This window comes from Haliotis rufescens, unplaced genomic scaffold (assembly GCF_023055435.1).
Source record: "Haliotis rufescens isolate VD_foot unplaced genomic scaffold, xgHalRufe1.0.p SCAF_8, whole genome shotgun sequence".
NCBI lineage: Eukaryota > Metazoa > Mollusca > Gastropoda > Lepetellida > Haliotidae > Haliotis > Haliotis rufescens.
In genome coordinates, this window is record NW_025964372.1 from 20,516,401 (window position 1) to 20,540,406 (window position 24,006).

Genomic DNA, 24,006 nt, shown 5'->3' on the forward strand with positions numbered 1-24,006 from the left:
TTGACGTAATAAGCGCCCAAAGCGCTCTCAAAATTAGAAATAGGGGGCTCTTATTAGAATAGTATTTTGGTGACAGCCTGAAATGTTTATATACGACAGATATATTTTTCCAGAAATTAATTGCCCATAATTAAGGGTGCATATAACACACAAGTGCGTGTTTTACATGAATAAATAAGTCTTATGTACATGGATCAAATCGGAAGGGGTGCTAATTTGGATTGTTCACTAGCCAATATGTTAACAAATATCGCCTTGGGCGCTAATTAGAGCAGGGCGCTTATTACGTCGAATACGGTAAAGCTTTTTCTCCACTTGCTGTTTGTTTCCCCAAGCTTCAGATGGTGGAGAGTTAGAAAGCATCTAGTGTTGTTTAGTGTACACTGTGGTATGTCAGCTATGCAGGCTATTTCTTAGAATATTGTGTTATCAACACAAGCCATGCTAAACAAACCACTGCGGCCTCCACTGGGGCATTGAGGTATCTAAGGGGCTCGGTTCTGTTTTTTTATCAAATAAATGTTACATAAAATGGGGGGGGGGGAGAAGGGGGTCAGCACAATATGATACAGTCCTGAGACCATCAACTTAAACATTCTTCAAAGCAGCATGAACCCTTCCTCAGTAACTCACTACTATAGCAATCTTGCTATCCCATTTTATGTTCACAAATATATACTGAAAACTGTCTACAACAACAGTCAGCACTATTTCAGCTGTATCAGAATCTGTCAGCACTATTTCAGCTGTATCAGAACCTGACAGCACTATTTCAGCTGTATCAGAACCTGACAGCACTATTTCAGCTGTATCAGAACCTGACAGCACTATTTCAGCTGTATCAGAACCTCTCAGCACTATTTCAGCTGTATCAGAACCTGACAGCACTATTTCAGCTGTATCAGAACCTGACAGCACTATTTCAGCTGTATCAGAACCTGACAGCACTATTTCAGCTGTATCAGAACCTGTCAGCACTATTTCAGCTGTATCAGAACCTGTCAGCACTATTTCAGCTGTATCAGAACCTGACAGCACTATTTCAGCTGTATCAGAACCTGTCAGCACTATTTCAGCTGTATCAGAACCTGTCAGCACTATTTCAGCTGTATCAGAACCTGTCAGCACTATTTCAGCTGTATCAGAACCTGACAGCACTATTTCAGCTGTATCAGAACCTGTCAGCACTATTTCAGCTGTATCAGAATATGGCAGCACTATTTCAGCTGTATCACAATCTGGCCGCACTATTTCAGCTGTATCACAATCTGGGAGCACTATTTCAGCTGTATCAGAACCTGTCAGCACTATTTCAGCTGTATCAGAATATGGCAGCACTATTTCAGCTGTATCACAATCTGGCCGCACTATTTCAGCTGTATCACAATCTGGCAGCACTATTTCAGCTGTATCAGAATCTGGCAGCACTATTTCAGCTGTATCAGAATCTGGCAGCACTATTTCAGCTGTAGCAGAATCTGTCAGCACTATTTCAGCTGTATCAGAATCTGTCTGGTGTCGTGGCTTTAACCGTATGCCAGTCACAGTTTTTGGACACCTGGGACAGAATCAGTGATATCCCTGTGCCAGGGCCACCAAGCAGCAGCCTAATGTAATCCTCTCTGAGAGAGTCCTACAAACCTTTTGTCTCCACTAGAGCTCAGAGCATGTGAATGAACAAGGAAACGTAGTTGAGTGTTATTATTGGTTCTCCCTGATACCTGGGGGACAAGTTGACCTGTAGTTCACCCTTACAGAGGCTGTGGCGCCGGCGCCAGTATTGAGTCCTGGTAATGAAGTGCCAGAGCAACATGAACACCCAACACTTCAGTGTGTAGCATCAACATCACAGGCTTTCAGAGGCAGCGCTCTCTTCACAACAATTTGAATTGATTGTCTTTTATGCTGTTGATGCATGGATATAAACCTAGAAGGTTTTTTTTTAAAGTGATCAATTAAAATATTTGTTCCGAATATGCGACAGAGTGATGACCCAAAGGTCACTGATATAACATTCGAGTGGATTTCCAAGCCTACAACCACATCCCATTGTCACATACCTCTCACCCACACACCCTCCCCTCATCCCCCTACCCATACCCCACACCAACACCAACCACACCCCACACTCAAACCCACACCCCTGCATATTCTCACCCACGCCCCACCTTCTCACACCCCACACCAACACCAACCACACCCCACACTCAAACCCACACCCTTGCATATTCTCACCCACGCCCCACATGCACACAACAACCACACCAACACCAACCACACCCCACACTCAAACCCACACCCTTGCATATTCTCACCCACGCCCCACATGCACACAACAACCACACCAACACCAACCACACCCCACACTCAAACCCACACCCTTGCATATTCTCACCCACACCCCACCTTCTCACACCCCACACAAACACCAACCACACCCCACACTCAAACCCACACCCCTGCATATTCTCACCCACGCCCCACCTTCTCACACCCCACACCAACACCAACATCCCATACCAAAATGTCCCCCTCTACCCCAGTTCCCACACTCCCTCACCCACACCCTCACCCACACCCTCACCTCCCTACATTTTGTACACTATTTTGGAAGATTACATAATATACATGTCAATTATTTCACCTTAAAAATACATATATTGCAATATTTTCATTTCTATCGCCCTTTAATAAACTCTCTCCTTGACATTGGCTAGGTTATTCTTTGGCTGGCAGAAGATTCCTGTCTGCAGATTACATAACGTTCAACAGATTCATGTATGTATGTAATAAATCTTTCTTTTACAGGAGGAGAAAAGAAAGCCTGATCGCTAGAAGAAACCGCAAGCTGATGCCAGCTTATCAAATACTCTTCTCCTTGCATGGGGCCTGGGAAGTTTCTCCTCATCACATCAAGGCAATTACTCTCGCTGTCAACTGCTATTTTAACTTTACCATTAATTCCCCAAAACCAGTTTCTTATATTTTTTTATCACACAAGCCGCATGCATAATAATATGAAATGAAATCTTGTAATTCAATAATACTGGACCTCATACTCATATCATATCCTTAATATGAAGTTGTACCAAAAAATAAGTCTATGAAATATATCATTTATAGCAGCATGTGTTTCATAGCAACAATTGTTAAAGAAAGTAAATGTGGAAAAAACTACATTTGGGTTGCACATTTCAACATTCATCACCCTTGTCTTTTGACAGTGTGGTTATAGCGAGGTGTGCAGGGAGGCACTGTATAACGAGGCCGGAGACATATTGACAGTTGTTGCGGCAGTGATGCTCTCTGGCCACTATTCATTACCACCCTGTAATATATCCCAGCATCAGCAGATATACACCAGGGACTACACCAACTTGTGACATATAAACCGGAATATTCTCATACAAGATACTGTCACAGGAGCAATAGAATAGAAAGTATTTATGCAGCAGCGGCAGTAACGTTGCTGTCTGCAGGTTGAGGCAGCACTCTCAGGCTACGGAGGGAGCGATACAGAACGATACAGCACCGTTATAATACTACCTATGTGCTGTATATGTCTATGTCATACAGGCATGTGATATAGGATTGCGATACAAGGGTGTGATACAAGAGTCATACAATGATGTGATATGGGGATGTGATACGAGGATGTGATACAAGGATGTGATACAGGAATGTGATACCAGAATGTAATACCACAGTGAGCCCAAGGATGTTGTGCACAATATAACACTACAGGGTTCTTCCCATGGTGTCATTGTGGAGTGTGGTAATTGAATAGATTGTTCTTGAAGGAATTAAGGTCAGTCAACAGCCATGAAATGTCTTAACTTTAACACACTAGCATGTACAAACTCTTAAAGCATCTCCTGTTTAATCATTTGTGAGTAGAAGCCCCAGACAGTGTAGCAGATTAACTCGGGGGAACTCAACTATATTGCACGCAGAATCTCAGACAAATTAACTAAAGCAGTTAACTATTGAAGACATTGAATAAATCATTCTGATGCTGGGTTTTTTACACCATGTCGGTTTAAGTGCATTCTGGGATAAAACCAAGGAAAATGGCTGCTGAAAAACTCACGACCCAACCTGTCACCAGTAGTTACATCTATCAACAGCAACTCTGACAAGCTGGACAGGAATACAATATTTTGACTGCAGTGTGAGATGTTTGACGAATTAAGGGAAGGATAGCCTTGCACCTCGACTGTTCTATCGTTAATGCTTAAATACAATGTCATCCAGTTTCAGTGGCTGCAGAATGTGGTTCTGGAGCATTACTCATTCCATCTAGGGTGACTTCATACCACAAGATTCATGGTGTTTCTCTCTGTTGATAATTGAAACGTGTGTGACATAGTCGAAGGGATTCAAAACCACAAGATTCATGGTGTCTCTCTCTGTTGATACTTGAAACGTGTGTGACATAGACGAAGGGATTCAAAACCACAAGATTCATAGTGTCTCTCTCTGTTGATACTTGAAACGTGTGTGACATAGATGAGGGGATTCTAAACCACAAGATTCAAGGTGTCTCTCTCTGTTGATACTTGAAACGTGTGTGACATAGACGAAGGGATTCTAAACCACAAGATTCATGGTGTCTCTCTCTGTTGATACTTGAAAAGTGTGTGACATAGACGAGGGGATTCTAAACCACAAGATTCATGGTGTCTCTCTCTGTTGATACTTGAAACGTGTGTGACATAGACGAAGGGATTCTAAACCACAAGATTCAAGGTGTCTCTCTCTGTTGATACTTGAAACGTGTGTGACATAGACGAGGGGATTCTAAACCACAAGATTCAAGGTGTCTCTCTCTGTTGATACTTGAAACGTGTGTGACATAGATGAAAGGATTCTAAACCACAAGATTCAAGGTGTCTCTCTCTGTTGATACTTGAAACGTGTGTGACATTGACGAGGGGATTCTAAACCACAAGATTCATGGTGTCTCTCTCTGTTGATACTTGAAACGTGTGTGACATAGAGGAAGGGATTTGAAACAACAGGATTCATGCTGTCACTGTCTGTTGATAATTTAAACGTGTCTGACATAGGCGAGGTGAGTTCATACCACAGGATTTAAGGTGTCATAGTCTGTGCTGATACTTGAGACTGTGTGCAAAGTGTATGATGAATGTCGCCACTGTCAATTGTCGCGAATGTTTGTGACACGGGCGAGATGAGTCTGAATGTCAGCATCGTCGGCATGGGGGTGGAAATCGGTCTGTCATCCTTGGGAGTCCTTCTCATCCTCATCACAATCATGATTCTGAGAAAGAAGCCACTGAAGTCAGCGTACACGCAGATTCTGGTAAACACGGCGTTGCTCGACAACATCTTCCTCCTGAGCCTCCTTGCCAGCAACATCCTGTACCTCTCCTCCACTGCCAAGCTGCTCCCGATACAGCCCTTGATGTCAATGATACCGTTCGTGCCACTGACCTTGACCTTCTTGACGGCGGAGGTGTACATGGTGGCTGTGTTGATGATCAAGAAGGTAATTGCCCTGTTGGAACCGGGCAGGTTTGAGCAGTGTTTGAGTGAGAGAAAGACTTTATTTATTGTGATTAGTGTGTGGGTGTTGTCAGCGAGTTATAACCTGCCCCACTGGTGGGCTTACATGCCAGCCGCCTTCAGCAGTCAACGACAGAACTTCACCTGGCCACATCTATGGAGGGACGACAGCGACAAGTTTAAAGGATCATATTTCTATAAGAGAGTATACGGCTTGTATCTTCTGTGTGTGTTTGAGCTTCTTGTTCCAATATCTGTGTTCATCGCCGGATTGGTGTTGTTGCATAATTCGAGGAATTCCAGACTGGAGGATGATGAGGATTCATTAAAAAGTCTCGATCGGAGACAATGGGCGATGATGAACCGTAGCCTGTCGACTCCGATCTGGTACATCGTGATGTTGACTCTGTTGTCCAGGCTGGTGACAGCGTGTTTCCTCATTGCCAGAGGGCCCAAGTACTGCCCTGAAGTTCACGCCTGCTTATTTTCTGAGAATATTGTTAGACTCCTGTATATATGTAATGCTTTCATCAAGTTTCTTATATATGTGTTCTGTCTTCCAAGTTTTAGAAAAGCAATTCAGGTGGCCTTTAGCTGTACATTACAACGCACACATCGGGCACAGCAAGTCTAGATAGAGACCCTTTGTTTAACATTACAACACACACATTTGGGGAAGCAAGTCTAGACCTGTAGGTTCTTCTAGTGATCCACTGTTTAACATTACAGACTAATATACCAGTGTTTAACATTACAACACACCTGGGGAGATGCAAGTCTAGGTTCTTCTAGTGACCCACTGTTTAATATCACTATACACACATCAAGGGAAGCAAGTCTAGACCAGTTGGTTCTTCTAGTGACCCTTTGTTTAACATTACAACACACACATTTGGGGAAGCAAGTCTAGACCTGTAGGTTCTTCTAGTGACCCACTGTTTAATATCACTATACACACATCGAGGGAAGCAAGTCTAGACCAGTTGGTTCTTCTAGTGACCCTTTGTTTAACATTACAACACACACATTTGGGGAAGCAAGTCTAGACCTGTAGGTTCTTCTAGTGACCCTTTGTTTAACATTACAACAAACACATCGGGGAAAGCAAGTCTAGACCTGTAGGTTCTTCTAGTGAGCCTTTGTTTAACATTACAACACACACATCGGGGGAAGCAAGTCTAGACCTGTAGGTTCTTCTAGTGACCCTTTGTTTAACATTACAACAAACACATCGGGGAAAGCAAGTCTAGACCTGTAGGTTCTTCTAGTGACCCTTTGTTTAACATTACAACAAACACATCGGGGAAAGCAAGTCTAGACCTGTAGGTTCTTCTAGTGACCCTTTGTTTAACATTACAACACACACATTTGGGGAAGCAAGTCTAGACCTGTAGGTTCTTCTAGTGAGCCTTTGTTTAACATTACAACAAACACATCGGGGAAAGCAAGTCTAGACCTGTAGGTTCTTCTAGTGACCCTTTGTTTAACATGACAACAAACACATCAGGGAAAGCAAGTCTAGACCTGTAGGTTCTTCTAGTGATCCTTTGTTTTACATTACAACACACACATCAGGGGAAGCAAGTCTAGACCTGTAGGTTCTTCTATTGATCCACTGTTTACCATTACAACACACACATTTGGGAAAGCAAGACTTGACCTGTAGGTTCTTCTAGTGATCCACTGTTTAACATTACAACAGACACATCGAGGGAAGCAAGTCTAGACCTGTAGGTTCTTCTAGTGACCCTTTGTTTAACATTACAACAAACACATCGGGGGAAGCAAGTCTAGACCAGTTGGTTCTTCTAGTGACCCTTTTAAACATGACAACAAACACATCAGGGAAAGCAAGTCTAGACCTGTAGGTTCTTCTAGTGATCCTTTGTTTTACATTACAACACACACATCAGGGGAAGCAAGTCTAGACCTGTAGGTTCTTCTAGTGATCCTTTGTTTACCATTACAACACACACATTTGGGAAAGCAAGACTTGACCTGTAGGTTCTTCTAGTGATCCACTGTTTAACATTACAACAGACACATCGGGGGAAGCAAGTCTTGACATGTAGGTTCTTCTAGTGACCCTTTGTTTAACATTACAACACACACATTTGGGAAAGCAAGTCTAGACCTGTAGGTTCTTCTAGTGACCCTTTGTTTAACATTACAAAACACACATCAGGGGAAGCAAGTCTAGACCTGTAGGTTCTTCTAGTGACCCTTTGTTTAACATTACAACACACACATTTGGGGAAGCAAGTCTAGACCTGTAGGTTCTTCTAGTGACCCTTTGTTTAACATTACAACAAACACATCGGGGAAAGCAAGTCTAGACCTGTAGGTTCTTCTAGTGAGCCTTTGTTTAACATTACAACAAACACATTTGGGGAAGCAAGTCTAGACCTGTAGGTTCTTCTAGTGACCCTTTGTTTAACATTACAACAAACACATCGGGGAAAGCAAGTCTAGACCTGTAGGTTCTTCTAGTGATCCTTTGTTTAACATTACAACAAACACATTTGGGGAAGCAAGTCTAGACCTGTAGGTTCTTCTAGTGACCCTTTGTTTAACATTACAACACACACATTGGGGGAAGCAAGTCTTGACCTGTAGGTTCTTCTAGTGACCCTTTGTTTAACATTACAACAGACACATCGGGGGAAGCAAGTCTAGACCTGTAGGTTCTTCTAGTGACCCTTTGTTTAACATTACAACACACACATTGGGGGAAGCAAGTCTTGACCTGTAGGTTCTTCTAGTGATCCTTTGTTTGACATTACAACACACACATCGGGGGAAGCAAGTCTAGACCTGTAGGTTCTTCTAGTGATCCTTTGTTTGACATTACAACACACACATCAGGGGAAGCAAGTCTAGACCTGTAGGTTCTTCTAGTGATCCTTTGTTTGACATTACAACACACACATCGGGGGAAGCAAGTCTAGACCTGTAGGTTCTTCTAGTGATCCTTTGTTTGACATGACAACACACACATCGGGGGAAGCAAGTCTAGACCTGTAGGTTCTTCTAGTGACCCTTTGTTTAACATGACAACACACACATCGGGGGAAGCAAGTCTAGACCTGTAGGTTCTTCTAGTGACCCTTTGTTTAACATGACAACACACACATCGGGGGAAGCAAGTCTAGACCTGTAGGTTCTTCTAGTGACCCTTTGTTTAACATTACAACAGACACATCGGGGAAGCAAGTCTAGACCTGTAGGTTCTTCTAGTGACCCTTTGTTTAACATTACAACACACACATCAGGGGAAGCAAGTCTAGACCTGTAGGTTCTTCTAGTGATCCACTGTTTAACATTACAACACACACATCAGGGAAGCAAGTCTAGACCTGTAGGTTCTTCTAGTGATCCACTGTTTAACATTACAACACACACATTTGGGAAAGCAAGTCTAGACCTGTAGGTTCTTCTAGTGATCCTTTGTTTGACATTACAACACACACATCGGGGGAAGCAAGTCTAGACCTGTAGGTTCTTCTAGTGACCCTTCGTTTAACGTTACAACACACACATCAGGGGAAGCAAATCTAGACCTGTAGGTTCTTCTAGTGACCCTTCGTTTAACATTACAACACACATAATTGCTCTTTTTTCAAATAATTAGACTCTTGCCAGTAAGGAGAGACCAATTAATTTTAATGCATGGATGCAAAATGAAAAATAAACAAGGAGAAGAAATATGTAATTTCAAATACGTTTTTGAAACATCTCATTATTTGAATTATTGTTTATATATTAATATTAATTACGTAATACATAAGTATTAAAATGGTAAAAATGTAGGTTTATTTGAGGTTAACATTAAAATGGATGCTAAAAGCAAATTGACCTAACTTTTTTTTCATTTTGTCTCCTGTAAAAAAACTCAATAATCTTTTCTGATTTACATGTTGTTCAGAATGTCAGACAATCCATATTTATCAGCTCTTGGCTTTTTTCCTATTTAACTGCAAAACCAAGCAAACTGATATTATTTCCTCTGCATGAATTATATTTTCAACCAGAAAAAGTGTTTGGTCCAAACTGAAGAACATCATGTAATAGCTTTCATTTATGCTGTATCGCTGACCACCTTGTGTCCCTAAATATACAGCCAAAGTACAGGTGTAACTACAGGTGTGCATAAAGGTGGATGTATGCATACATGCAGGTGTGAATACACCCACAGGTATAATTGCAGGTGGACATGCAGGTGTGAATACACATACATGTATAATTACAGGTGTACATGCAGGTGTGAATACACATACAGGTGTAATTACAGGTGTACATGCAGGTGTGAATACACATACATGTGTAATAACAGGTGTACATACAGGTGTGAATACACATACATGTGTAACTACAGGTGTACATACAGGTGTGAATACACATACATGTGTAACTACAGGTGTACATACAGGTGTGAATACACATACATGTGTAACTACAGGTGTACATACAGGTGTGAATACACATACATGTGTAATTACAGGTGTACATGCAGGTGTGAATACACATACATGTGTATATACAGGTGTATATACATGTGTGAATACACATACATGTGTAATTACAGGTGTACATACAGATGTGAATACACATATAGGTGTACATACAGGTGTGAATACACATACATGTGTAATTACAGGTGTACATACAGGTGTAATTACAGGTGTACCTACAGGTGTGAATACACATACAGGTGTGAATGCACATACCTGTGTAATTACAGGTGTACATACAGGTGTGAATACACATACAGGTGTAATTACAGGTGTACATGCAGTTGTGAATACACATACATATGTAATTCCGGGTGTACATGCAGGTGTGAATGCACATACATGTGTAATTACAGGTGTACATACAGGTGTGAATACACATACAGGTGTAATTACAGGTGTACATACAGGTGTGAATACACATACATATGTTACTACAGGTGTACATACAGGTGTGAATACATGTACATATGTAATTACAGGTGTACATAGAGGTTCGAATACAGATACATGTGTAATTACAGGTGTGAATACTCATTCATGTTTAATTACAGGTGTACATTCAGGTGTGAATACACATACATGTGTAATTACAGGTGTACATACAGGTGTGAATACACATATATGTGTAATATCAGGTGTACACACAAGTGTGAATACACATACATGTGTAACTACAGGTGTACATACAGGTGTGAATACACATACATGTGTGAATACACATATATGTGTAACTACAGGTGTACATACAGGTGTGAATACACATACATGAGTAAATAGCGGTGTACATACAGGTGTGAATACACATACATGTGTAATTACAGGTGTACATACTGGTGTGAATACACATATATGTGTAACTACAGGTGTACATACAGATGTGAATACACATACATGTGTAATTACTGGTGTACATACAGGTGTGAATACACATATATGTGTAATTACAGGTGTACATACAGGTGTGAATACACATATATGTGTAACTACAGCTGTACATACAGGTGTGAATACACATACATGTGTAACTACAGGTGTACATACAGGTGTGAATAAAGATACATGTGTAACTACAGGTGTACATACAGATGTGAATACACATACATGTGTAACTACAGCTGTACATACAGGTGTGAATACACATACATGTGTAACTACAGGTGTACATACAGGTGTGATTAAAGATACATGTGTAACTACAGGTGTACATACAGATGTGAATACACATACATGTGCGAATACAGCTGTACATACAGATGTGAATACACATACATGTGTAATTACAGGTGTACATACAAGTGTGAATACACATATATGTGTAACTACAGGTGTACATACAGGTGTGAATACACATACATGTGTAATTACAGGTGTACATACAGGTGTGAATACACATATATGTGTAACTACAGGTGTACATACAGGTGTGAATACACATACATGTGTAATTACAGGTGTACATACAGCTGTGAATACACATATATGTGTAACTACAGGTGTACATACAGGTGTGAATACACATATATGTGTAACTACAGGTGTAACTACAGGTGTACATACAGGTGTGAATACACATACATGTGTAACTACAGGTGTACATACAGGTGTGAATACACATACATGTGTTATAACAAGTGTACACGTGTGAATACACATACTGTATTTGGCATAATAAGCGCCCAGCTCTTATAAGAGTCCATGGTGATGTTTGATAAAATATTGCCAAGTGAACATTCCCAATAAGCGCCCATCCCGTTTTATAAATGTACACAAGACTTATATATTTTGTGTATAATACCCACTTGTGCTTTATACATACCCTTAATGATGGGCAATTAAATTCTGGAAATAATATATCTCTTGTGTATAATACGCACAGACTTTTCTTTTGTATCATTTCTGGCTGTCAGTATAAACCAAGAAATTTACGATCTTTCAACTTTACATTTCTAATAAATTATATTCTAATAAATTCTCCCTAATACTAATTTTGAGAGTGCCCTGGGTGCTTATTACGTTGAATTCAGTACACGTGTAATTACAGATGATCATACAGGTGTGGATACATGTGTGTTTCTCCGGTGTGTCTGGTTGTGTCCAATTTCTCCAATGTTTTTTTATTATATCTGTATTTGACTAGTGCTCTACCACTTATCCTATTGCACACATATGGGGATTTGCCTTGTAATATACTTCAGATCTCACCTGTACATCAACAGGAGGAAAGACTGACAAGTTTCAAGGGCCCTTCAAGATCACTTCCACATATGCAGCATTTATTTTTTTTCTCTAGAAACTTTGCCACCACTTTGGACCAGAAATCTACAAAGTTAGTAGATGCTTAACAGTTTGGACCGGAAATCTACAAAGCTAGTAGATGCTAAACAGTTTCCATTGGAAATCTACAAAGTTTGGAGACACAAAGCAGTTTCAATTGGAAATCAATAGAGTTTGTCGATGCTGCGCTTGATGCATCAAACAGACATTCCATGTATAACTTTGCCCATGGCTTTTTTCTGTAAACAACCAAATGATCTGTGGTCGAAAAACAAAATCAAGTTGCAAACAAGAATTCAAAGGGATGTCTTGAAAATATGGTCGGCTGGTGAAACGGGAAGAATTCGAGAAAAGAAATGTGATTCTTGGAGGTACAGACTTACTCCCTTTACCAATCAATCTCCTTGGAAATGTGCTAACAGTCTCAACATACAGAAGACAATTCCTGAAATTCTCATCGAAAAATGTGTGATTTCTTGGTGTTTGGTGATCCATGCATCAAGGAATAAAAGCCCTTATGCTGGCTTCTCCTGTTTGCTGGCAGTTCCATTGAGCATGGTGAACAATAACTTCTTGGAGTGGCCATCAGAAGTTGGTGTGATGAATATGAACAGTTTCCTATGGATCAACAACTTCCTTCGTACAATCGAGGCGACATTTCCGTCTAGCACACCGTTATCAAGCGAGATCGCTTGCCTCATTGTCACCTCTATTGTAATAAAGAAGTTGTTGATCAATAGAACTTGGGAACATTATCTGTAACAGTGAACAGCACTGACATTGAACAGCGAAGCCGAAAAACAGCATTGTTCATTTTACTTCACTATGCACAAGTTCTTGTACTGATGTCTCTTGCCCTAGTTTTTTTCTTGCATCAATAAGAGTGTTTACACAATAAAATTCAGTTTGCTATATCTTTTATCTATATTCAACTTTGCTAATAAAGGTTACAGGAATCAATAACGAGAAAAAATATATATTTTCATTCAATAGTTTATTAAACTTATTGCTAATAAAAGTTTGAACTAACTTCATCAAACAATCGTAGAATCAAGAGAGGTTATTTCATGTGTTGAGTGAAATATCCCTTTGCCCTGTTGCGAGATGAGAGAACATGATATTTCACTCGACACATGGAATATCCTAGGTATTTATTATGTATTTTTTGTGTAGTTGTCTACCGGAAATTTATTTTTTATCATTACAAATGTAAAACCTTGAAACGTAAATTCTCCCTACCTAACACACAGGGACAGTTCACCACATTTCACACCCCTTGTAAATGCGACTTAAAAAGTAGTTCCGAGTTTGCAAAATCTTAAAAAATATTAAATAAAGTAATACAAAATATTTAAGGTCACTAAAATTCTTCATCATGCATTTGGATATGATTGTATACAAAATCAACTTAAACAAAAATATTCTTGAAAGCTACGAGACCGCTGTTGGAAGTGAAGGAATACACACTGGTCAAGTAACAAAAATGGTGCTTTGAGAAACGATGACTCAATTGATGAGTTAAATGATATATTTGATATCAAAAGACATGAGGGTGAGATTTTATCATCCAACATCATTCTTCCAACTTTTTCAGTTGGTAGACAGTCATAATCTTAAATCTAAAAAGTACTGCTAACAGCTTCAGTAGCAGAGCCATTAGTGATGTCATTTGATTGTGACATCATGGTAACCAATGGCATCACAATGGTCTGCAAAGCATTGTGATGCAATTTCATTGCTGCAATATCTACGATGTCGATATCGCTTGATCTCACCCAAGCCATATCTCCTGTGGGAGCCAGTTTTGGATGATAAAATGTAATACTTGGTGTGAAAAAATTTAACGCGGCACTCAGCAATATTCCAGCTATATGACGGCGGTCTGTAAATAATAGATTATAGAGTCTGGACCAGACAATCCAGTAATTGACATCATGAGCATCGATCCACACAATTGGGATTGACATGCATCAACCAAATCAACGAACCTGACCACCCGATCCCGTTAGTCGCCTCTTACGACAAGCATAGTCGCCTTTTACAGCAAGCATGGGTTGCTGGAGACCTATTCTATCCCGATCTTCACGGGTCCCTTGGTACCAGAACAAACATGCCCATGTAATGGCTTAAGGTGAATGTGGTTGGTGTCCTTTTTTCTGCAACAGTGCTGTTAAATTAATAAAATATTCATTAAATGGGTACATCTCCTACACATGCAGTGAATAGTTTCCAATGTCAAGCCAATGGTATGTTACATAACCTTGATCTGACTGGGAACAACAATCGGTAAAGAAATGTAAAAACGTTACTCTTTTGTTGTGTTCTTGGAAATCTTTGCATATCAAGATGTTGGCTGCACCAGACCTCTGTTTACTATCTTTCAACAACAATGAGGGACATATTCTGTCAGGGATGATCGACCATAATTTAATCAGGTTTTCTTTGTGGTACTAATATCCAATTTAAAGTAACTTAAGAGGCAGAATTATATGAACTGACAGGCAAAAGAAAGTACACACTTGGAAATTGAATTTGCCCAAAAAATTACAATTATTACCAAAATATTACCAGGAAAAAACAGTCACCGAAACACTACAAACGTAAGGCCCGAAACTCAACTAGGGTACCTGTATAAAACCTATCGGATCCAAATAACTGCTTCTTTTCGCCCTGCAGATTACAACTGACTTAACTCTGTGTAAATTTGCAAAGATGTTTTTACTCATGACCGAGTTGGGTGCACACAATTGAATACTAGCACTGGCTGATAACACAACATTCCTAAATCACATTTTCTGTCTTCTGACAGCAAACGTAACCAAAGTAAGTACATGTACTTGCTTTTTAATTTAGTTTCTGACTAGTATTTTTCCAACTGTGTTTTCCCGTTTTCAGGGAAGTAATGTTTGAATCTGTCGGTAACTGACCATGTTATTTGAAACAGCCGCCTTCTCCCTGACATATTTCTTCCGATTCATTACAGTCTGACTGTTGCAGATCTTCTCGCATTTTGCCTTAATTGACAGGTCCGATGAACATTGTTTTGATCCTACTTTCAGTTGATTGGCTACAGGCTTGTGTAGGCGTGTCAAGTTATGTGCATAAATTAAACGATCACCTGATTCATGTCATGCCACAGTATGTATTCCTACACCTGGAATATTTATCAATCTCATCATTTTTGTCTACGCGGATTCATACAGTTTGCACATTGGTTTTTCGATTCATACCTCAATGAACCGAAAAAAATACACTGTCAATCCTTAAATGAGTTGTTTCAAAATGATAGCAAGTTAGATACGCTTTAAAACACTGATTTGTGAGGAAATTGAATCGTACAGGCACGAGTGTAGTAATCTGTTTCTTATACACCCTAAAATCGCACCATTTTGGTATCGAATATATGCATTTTGTGTATTCTCATTATCGCAGTGGCACATTAACACAAAACTCATCGGTCATGAGTGACGTCATCCGACGTACTGCTTACTACTCAAAACAAATGTGACAAAACACAGAAAGGTTTATTATATATCTGTGGATTATCAAGGCATTGATGATAATACAGACTAGATAAGATCAAAGAACATGTACCTGCTGGAACAAGAGTTCATAATTTTCACTTTAAAGAAATTACCAAAAATGTACAACAATGTTTACTTCTGTATGACATCACTTTGGGTGACCAACTTTTACAAAATTGTGTGTTCACTGACAACAGCACACAGGATTTTCAGAGGAGGATTTTCATATATACATAAATGTGTCATGTAAGTAATCAGAAACAATCAGACAATCTGCATACTGTTATTGTTTTCATGTTTTCCAATGTAACCAAGAGAATTAGTCAGAAATGCAGATAACTACCGTCATCGTTCTGCGTGATTTTGTGTCAGTCATAGCGACACAAAGGACGGAAACTTTTACAATTTCTGTTAAATTTACCTGATCATTGTAGTGTATTTGTGCTACAATACTCTGCCCATGAATATTCTCAAAAGCATTAGCCAATGTACGAAACAATTAGATGAATGGATCTCTCGAAATAGGAGAAAATGCTATGCAGTGTAAATTCTGCATTTTGCTTTGTTTACATTTCAAACAAGTACAGTTTTCCGAGCACAGCGTTCGTTTCCATGCCAAACTTATTTTGCTTGATTTCATCGAGATAATGTGTATTAATCACAAAGACCATTTCTCATTTGATTCTAAAAAGTATGAGGAATTCATTTTGTTTGCTTGTTTGTTAGTTGTTTAATGCCGCGCTCAGCAATATTCCAGCTGTATGACAGCGGTCTGTAAATAATCGAGTCTGGATAATCGAATTCAGACAATCCAGTGATTGACACCATGAACATTGATCCACACAATTGGGATATGATGACATCGGCACTCAGTCATCAGTCTTGACATTATATTTCCACAACATGAATATATTTGCAAGTAAAGATGAAGTAATAATTGAAAAGAACAACAAAATCCTCAAAACAGATTGACTCAATTCCAGATTTGAATAGGTAAAAATAAAAACTGCTTTCAACCAACTTTGGGCAGCCATGTTGGAGGGAAAACAATTCTGCTTCAAAAAGCATAAATGAATCATGAGAGCTTTGTCTTCACCACAGCTAAAGAACATTTCACTAGATTTTAACAGCCACATCTGACATGACACCAATTGTCTGATTGTCATCAGTCAGTCTAAAAAATAAGAATTACAGAAATAAGGGTCTCCTTCTTCAAAATGATAAAAACTATAATTTTTCTTATAGTGAACTAATAATACTATTAGAATATTCCACCAATTTCATTTGCACAGAAATTACTCATGAATGTCATACAAAATTTACAGCTTTTCTGCAGTTATATTTGGCAGAAATCCATAAGACTCTCGAGTTGAACTGCAGGATTCAGCTGACACAGCAGTTTCTCAGTGAGGGATATAAAACCCATAGAATCAGCCCCTAGAAACAATACCCACACCATAGTGACATTCTGCAGGTTCTGTGATGAATGATTTAATCAAGCCAATGCAAGGAGATGCAAGTTATTGCTCCGATGACCAGCCACCATCTCCATACCAGCGCGATCCCACACAGATGCAAACTATCTTCACTTGTCATATTTATTTGGGTTTGCTTTGAAGCGGAGCACGTCTCCACTCTGCTAAGTCCGATTGACATGATTCTCATCAATGATGGCTTTAACATGCTAATAGGCTCCATGTCCTACAAGATATTCAATATGCTGCTCAACTGTTGTTAACCTTCAATCAGCCATGTCGTTTTCAGCATAACATCCTGCGGCATTTCTTGATAGGAAGATGAAATGGTATGTGAACGGTTCATACATATTCATGTGATTTCTCATATCAGAATGTGAAAATTTTGAATACATTTACATACCCAGGACCATGTCTCTCAAAGACGCCTAGTTACTGGATCAATGGCGTCCTTGAACTTTCGACCCTAAATCAACTGTGTTATAACTTTCCGTGGAACAATAATCTGTAGTGTTTGTGTTGTTTGGGTGACATCAATGAGAAGCCAATATTGATATGTATCAGTGCAAAGTAGATGCTCTCTTCATGAAGTCTAATTTGTATATATTAGATAGAAGCCCATCAAATCTCAATAATAGATATAAGCCTTAAAAGTCTATACATTAGATATAAGCCAATCAAGTTTATATATTAAGATATAAGCCAATCAAGTCTATATATTAGATATAAGCCGATCAAATCTATACATTAGATATAAGCCGATCAAGTCTATATATTAAGATATAAGCTGATCAAGTCTATATATTAAGATATAAGCTGATCAAGTCTATATATTAAGATATAAGCTGATCAAGTCTATATATTAGATATAAGCCCATCTAGTCCATGTATTAGATATAAGCTGATCAAGTCTAAATATTAGATATAAGCCCATCAAGTCTCAATAATAGATATAAGCTGATCAAGTCTATATATTAGATATAAGCCCATCAAGTCTATATATTAGATATAAACCCATCTAGTCCATGTATTAGATATAAGCCCATCAAGTCGATATATATTCTTCCAAAAATGTAACACAATGCAGGTATTTTTGGCCATAAAAGCAAAATTAACAGACCAAGAGGTGCAGAATGAAGAGGTGTAATGTATTATAGTGTCAGTGACAAATTTCCCAGATCAAAATGATCACAACAAGGACATGCAAACAATTAGTCGGGAAACATGTACGATTAGGAAAAACACACCCAGTGCATTAACAAAAGGGCCATGGAGCTGCACGCAGTAGAACCATGAATGGTATTAAATAGCTGGGTTTTTGATTGCCTGGCATCTGCGTCAATTGAACAGTGACAGTTCAATAACATGCCAAGGTAACAGAAGTGCAAAGAAACAACGTCAAAGGCCGCTTGCAGGCAGGGGAATCCCAATCATCTGTAGCCAGGGTTTTCAATGTAGCACCCAGCACCATCACAAGGCTATGGGATCGGTTTTAACAGCATGGATCAACACATGATTGGTCAAGGTCGGGACGACCAAGAGTAACCACCCCCGCCAAAAATCACTACATCCGACTGCGCCACCTACGTGAAAGGACGACCACAGCCACCTCTACCGTATCCTAAATACCAGACTGCGCAGAATCTCCGACCAGATGGGATGGAAGAGCACAGGTCTACACACGTCAGGGAGAAAGTTACGCCGGAAACTGCATACAGAAAGTGGACAGGTTTGGTGGGGGTAGCATTATGATGTGGGCAGCTATCTTTCATCATGGCAGGACAGGTTTGGTCCATATCCAGGGCAATCTTACGGCTCAATGATACATCAATGAAATTCTCCTACCACACATCCTCCCAATTACAGCCAATGCAACGGTGTATTCAAGCAGGACAACGCTCGACCGCATACAGCACGGATCTCAAGAGCCTGGCTTCACAACAACGCTGATGTTCTCCCCTGGCCCTCCAGATCAACAGCTTTGAACCCGATAGAGCACCTGTGGGATGAATTAGATAGACGGCTACATCAGCCACAACCCCATTTGTTGCAGCAGTTAGCTTTTGCGTTGCAGGCCGAGTGGGCTACCATTCCCCAGGATGTGATTCGCATACTCGTCTCTTCCATGGGCAGGAGATGTCAGGCCACTTTCATTTCCAACGGGGGACATACGTGTTGTTGATGGTAGCTGACCTTCACCTTGGACTTTTCCTGTGTACCGAAAACTGTGATGACTCCAATCACCAAGTGTTCTCTCCACAACTTTTTGGCAAAGTACCTTGTACGGTGCCTCGCATAAATGTATTTTACTACTTCACACAAATCTGCCTTTGCGTTTCTTTTTTGGAAGAGTATATTAGATATAAGCCATCAAGTCTATGTATAAGATAAAAGCCCCATGGGACTATTGCAGAGAGAATTAGTATAATATCAGGATCATGCATATCACATCACTTTGCAATCACGTAAACTTTGATCTTCAACATGGTGTCCCCATTGTCATTAAATTGTAAAACAGAGCATTCGTGATCCTCAATCTGTGCGAGTTTGCAAAGCTTCTGGACTTATCAAGGCTTATATGCAAATACTTCTTGCTAATTTTTCATCAATCAAAAATACATTTGGCAGTCTAACATGAAACTGTATTATTATGTATTCAGTCTGATTAACATTTGACAATGATGGAGGGAGCCTTCTCTTCACAGAACCTGCGGAGCCTTCTCTTCACAGAGCCTGTGGAGCCTTTTCTTTACAGAACACATGGTGCCTTTTCTTCACAGAAAACGTGGAGCCTTCACTTCACAGAACCTGCAGAGCCTTCTCTTCACAGAGCCTGTGGAGCCTTCTCTTCACAGAGCCTGGGGAGCCTTTTCTTTACAGAACACATGAAGCCTTTTCTTTACAGAACAGAGCCTTCGCTTTACAGAACCTGTGGAGCCTTGTCTTCAAAGAACCTGCGGAGCCTTCTCCTCACAAAGACTGAGGAAGCCTTCTCTTCACAGAACCTGTGGAGCCTTCTCTTTGCAGAACACGTGCAGCCTTCTATTCACAGAAACTGCAGCGTCTTTTCCTCACAAAAACTGTGGATATGTCTTTTCACAGAAACTGAGGAAGCCTTCTCTTTACAGAACCTGTGGAGCCTTCTCTTTACAGAATATGTGCAGCCTTCTCTTCACAAAACCTGCAGAGCCTTCTCCCCACAGACCCTGGGGAGCCCTCTCTTCACAGAAACTGAGGGAGCCTTCTCTTCACAGACCCTGGGGAGCCCTCTCTTCACAGAAACTGAGGGAGCCTTCCCTTCACATACCCTGGGGAGCCCTCTTCACAGAAACTGAAGGAGCCTTCTCTTCACAGATCCTGGGGAGCCCTCTCTTCACAGAAACTGAGGGAGCCTTCTCTTCACAGATCCTGGGGAGCCCTCTCTTCACAGAAACTGAGGGAGCCTTCTCTTCACAATACCTGCATAGCTCTCTCTTCACCTTACCTGCAGAGCCTTCTCTTCACAGACTACTAATCTGGTGAATCATTTGTCAAGGAAGCCTGGCCATTGTTTGACAACTTTGCTGCATTAATTTCCTGACATGTTCACAGATGTTCGAGTAAAGAGTGCTACTGAATTAATATAAGGTAGAGAAGGCTCAGGCGAAGTGGCAGTTCCTCCAGAGTAGATTCAAGTCCCTTTAACACCATTTGGTTTGTCTGCTTGTTCACATTGTATTATGTGATCTCAATTCAGCAGCTATTGATTGGTAAATAAGACAGAGGCAATGTCTCACATTCACACAAATTATTAACTACACTGTCTAGAACTAAGCAATAGGAACCAAACACTGGGGAGACTAGGCTGACTCAATGTGTCAGTAATGATGCCTTCAAATCCAATAATTAATGGTAGTATTAAACACACAGATACAATGTCTCAGTTTATTTCACAAATGACACCAATTGAAATGTCTAGTACTCACAATCATAGGTTTCTGACTTCCCACCACTGACTGAGATGGGAGATGGGCTCTGAGTGTCACCACTGACTGAGATGGGAGATGGGCTCTGAGTGTCACCACTGACTGAGATGGCAGATGGGCTCTGAGTGTCACCACTGATTGAGATGGGAGATGGGCTCTGAGTGTCACCACTGACTGAGATGGGAGATGGGAGATGGGCTCTGAGTGTCACCACTGACTGAGATGGGAGATGGGCTCTGAGTGTTACCACTGACTGAGATAGGATGGGCTCTGAGTGTCACCACTGACTGAGATGGGAGATGGGAGATGGGCTCTGAGTGTCACCACTGACTGAGATGGGAGATGGGCTCTGAGTGTTACCACTGACTGAGATAGGATGGGCTCTGAGTGTCACCACTGACTGAGATGGGAGATGGGCTCTGAGTGTCACCACTGACTGAGATGGGAGATGGGCTCTGAGTGTCGCCACTGACTGTGATGGGAGATGGGCTCTGAGTGACACCACTGACTGAGATGGGAGATGGGCTCTGAGTGACACCACTGACTGAGATGGGAGATGGGCTCTGAGTGTCACCACTGACTGAGATGGGAGATGGGCTGAGTGTCGCCACTGACTGTGATGGGAGATGGGCTCTGAGTGTCATAACTGACTGATGTGGGAGATGGAAGATGGGCTCTGAGTGTCACCACTGACTGAGATGGGAGATGGGCTCTGAGTGTCACCACTGACTGAGATGGGAGATGGGCTCTGAGCGTCACCACTGACTGAGATGGGAGATGGGCTCTGAGTGTTACCACTGACTGAGATGGGCTCTGAGTGTCACCATTGACTGAGATGGGAGATGGGCTCTGAGTGTCACCACTGACTGAGATGGGCTCTGAGCGTCACCACTGACTGAGATGGGAGATGGGCTCTGAGTGTCACCACTGACTGAGATGGGAGATGGGCTCTGAGTGTCACCACTGACTGAGATGGGAGATGGGCTCTGAGTGTCACCACTGACTGAGATAGGATGGGCTCTAGGCGTGACCACTGACTGAGACAGGAGATGGGCTCTGAGTGTTGCCACTGACTGAGACAGGAGATGGGCTCTGAGTGTCACCACTGACTGAGATGGGAGATGGGCTCTGAGTGTCACCACTGACTGAGACGGGAGATGGGCTCTGAGTGCCACCACTGACTGAGATGGGAGATGGGCTCTGAGTGTCACCACTGACTGAGATGGGAGATTGGCTCTGAGTGTCACCACTGACTGAGATGGGAGATGGGCTCTGAGTGTCACCACTGACTGAGATGGGAGATGGGCTCTGACTGTCGCCACTGACTGAGACAGGAGATGGGCTCTGAGTGCCACCACTGACTGAGATGGCAGATGGGCTCTGAGTGTCACCACTGACTGAGATGGGAGATGGGCTCTGAGTGTCACCACTGACTGAGATGGGAGATGGGCTCTGAGTGTCACCACTGACTGAGATAGGATGGGCTCTAGGCGTGACCACTGACTGAGACAGGAGATGGGCTCTGAGTGTCGCCACTGACTGAGATGGGAGATGGGCTCTGAGTGTCACCACTGATTGAGATATTATGGGCTCTGAGTGTCACCACTGACTGAGATGGGAGATGGGCTCTGAGTGTTACCACTGACTGAGACGGGAGATGGGCTCTGAGTGCCACCACTGACTGAGATGGGAGATGGGCTCTGAGTGTCGCCACTGACTGAGATGGGAGATGGGCTCTGAGTGTCACCACTGACTGAGATGGGAGATGGGCTCTGAGTGTCACCACTGACTGAGATGGGAGATGGGCTCTAAGTGTCACCACTGACTGAGATGGGAGATGGCCTCTGAGTGTTACCACTGACAAATAGAATGGGCTCTGAGTGTCGCCACTGACTGAGATGGGAGATGGGCTCTGAGTGTCACCACTGACTGAGATGGGAGATGGGCTCTGAGTGTCACCACTGACTGAGATGGGAGATGGGCTCTGAGTGTCACCACTGACTGAGATGGGAGATGGGCTCTGAGTGTCACCACTGACTGAGATAGGAGATGGGCTCTGAGTGTCACCACTGACTGAGATGGGAGATGGGCTCTGAGTGTCACCACTGATGAGATGGGAGATGGGCTCTGAGTGTCACCACTGACTGAGATGGGAGATGGGCTCTGAGTGTCACCACTGACTGAGATGGGAGATGGGCTCTGAGTGTCACCACTGACTGAGATGGCAGATGGGCTCTGAGTGTCACCACTGACTGTGATGGGAGATGGGCTCTGAGTGTCACCACTGACTGAGATGGGAGATGGGCTCTAAGTGTCACCACTGACTGAGATGGGAGATGGCCTCTGAGTGTTACCACTGACAGATAGAATGGGCTCTGAGTGTCGCCACTGACTGAGATGGGAGATGGGCTCTGAGTGTCACCACTGACTGAGATGGGAGATGGGCTCTGAGTGTCACCACTGACTGAGATGGGAGATGGGCTCTGAGTGTCACCACTGACTGAGATGGGAGATGGGCTCTGAGTGTCACCACTGACTGAGATAGGAGATGGGCTCTGAGTGTCACCACTGACTGAGATGGGAGATGGGCTCTGAGTGTCACCACTGATGAGATGGGAGATGGGCTCTGAGTGTCACCACTGACTGAGATGGGAGATGGGCTCTGAGTGTCACCACTGACTGAGATGGGAGATGGGCTCTGAGTGTTACCACTGACTGAGACGGG

At 41.7% G+C, this 24,006-nt stretch overlaps 2 protein-coding genes across 4 annotated transcripts in view; one reads left to right on the forward strand and one right to left on the reverse strand.

Moving 5' to 3' along the window:
- LOC124114183 overlaps positions 1-24,006 on the reverse strand; it is a 209,670-nt gene that overhangs the window by 140,669 nt on the left and 44,995 nt on the right. The gene's annotated exons all lie outside the window — the stretch shown is intronic.
- On the forward strand, positions 3,285-9,358 carry LOC124114160. Its single transcript, XM_048388934.1, has 2 exons — positions 3,285-6,311; positions 6,448-9,358. The coding sequence occupies exon 1, from the start codon at positions 5,150-5,152 to the stop codon at positions 6,161-6,163; it is 1,014 nt and encodes a 337-aa protein (XP_048244891.1). The 5' UTR covers positions 3,285-5,149; the 3' UTR covers positions 6,164-6,311; positions 6,448-9,358.

Excerpts from the sequence above, each read along its gene's own strand:
- LOC124114160 (XM_048388934.1), top strand. The coding sequence starts at position 5,150 with ATGTCGCCACTGTCAATTGTCGCGAATGTTTGTGACACGGGCGAGATG.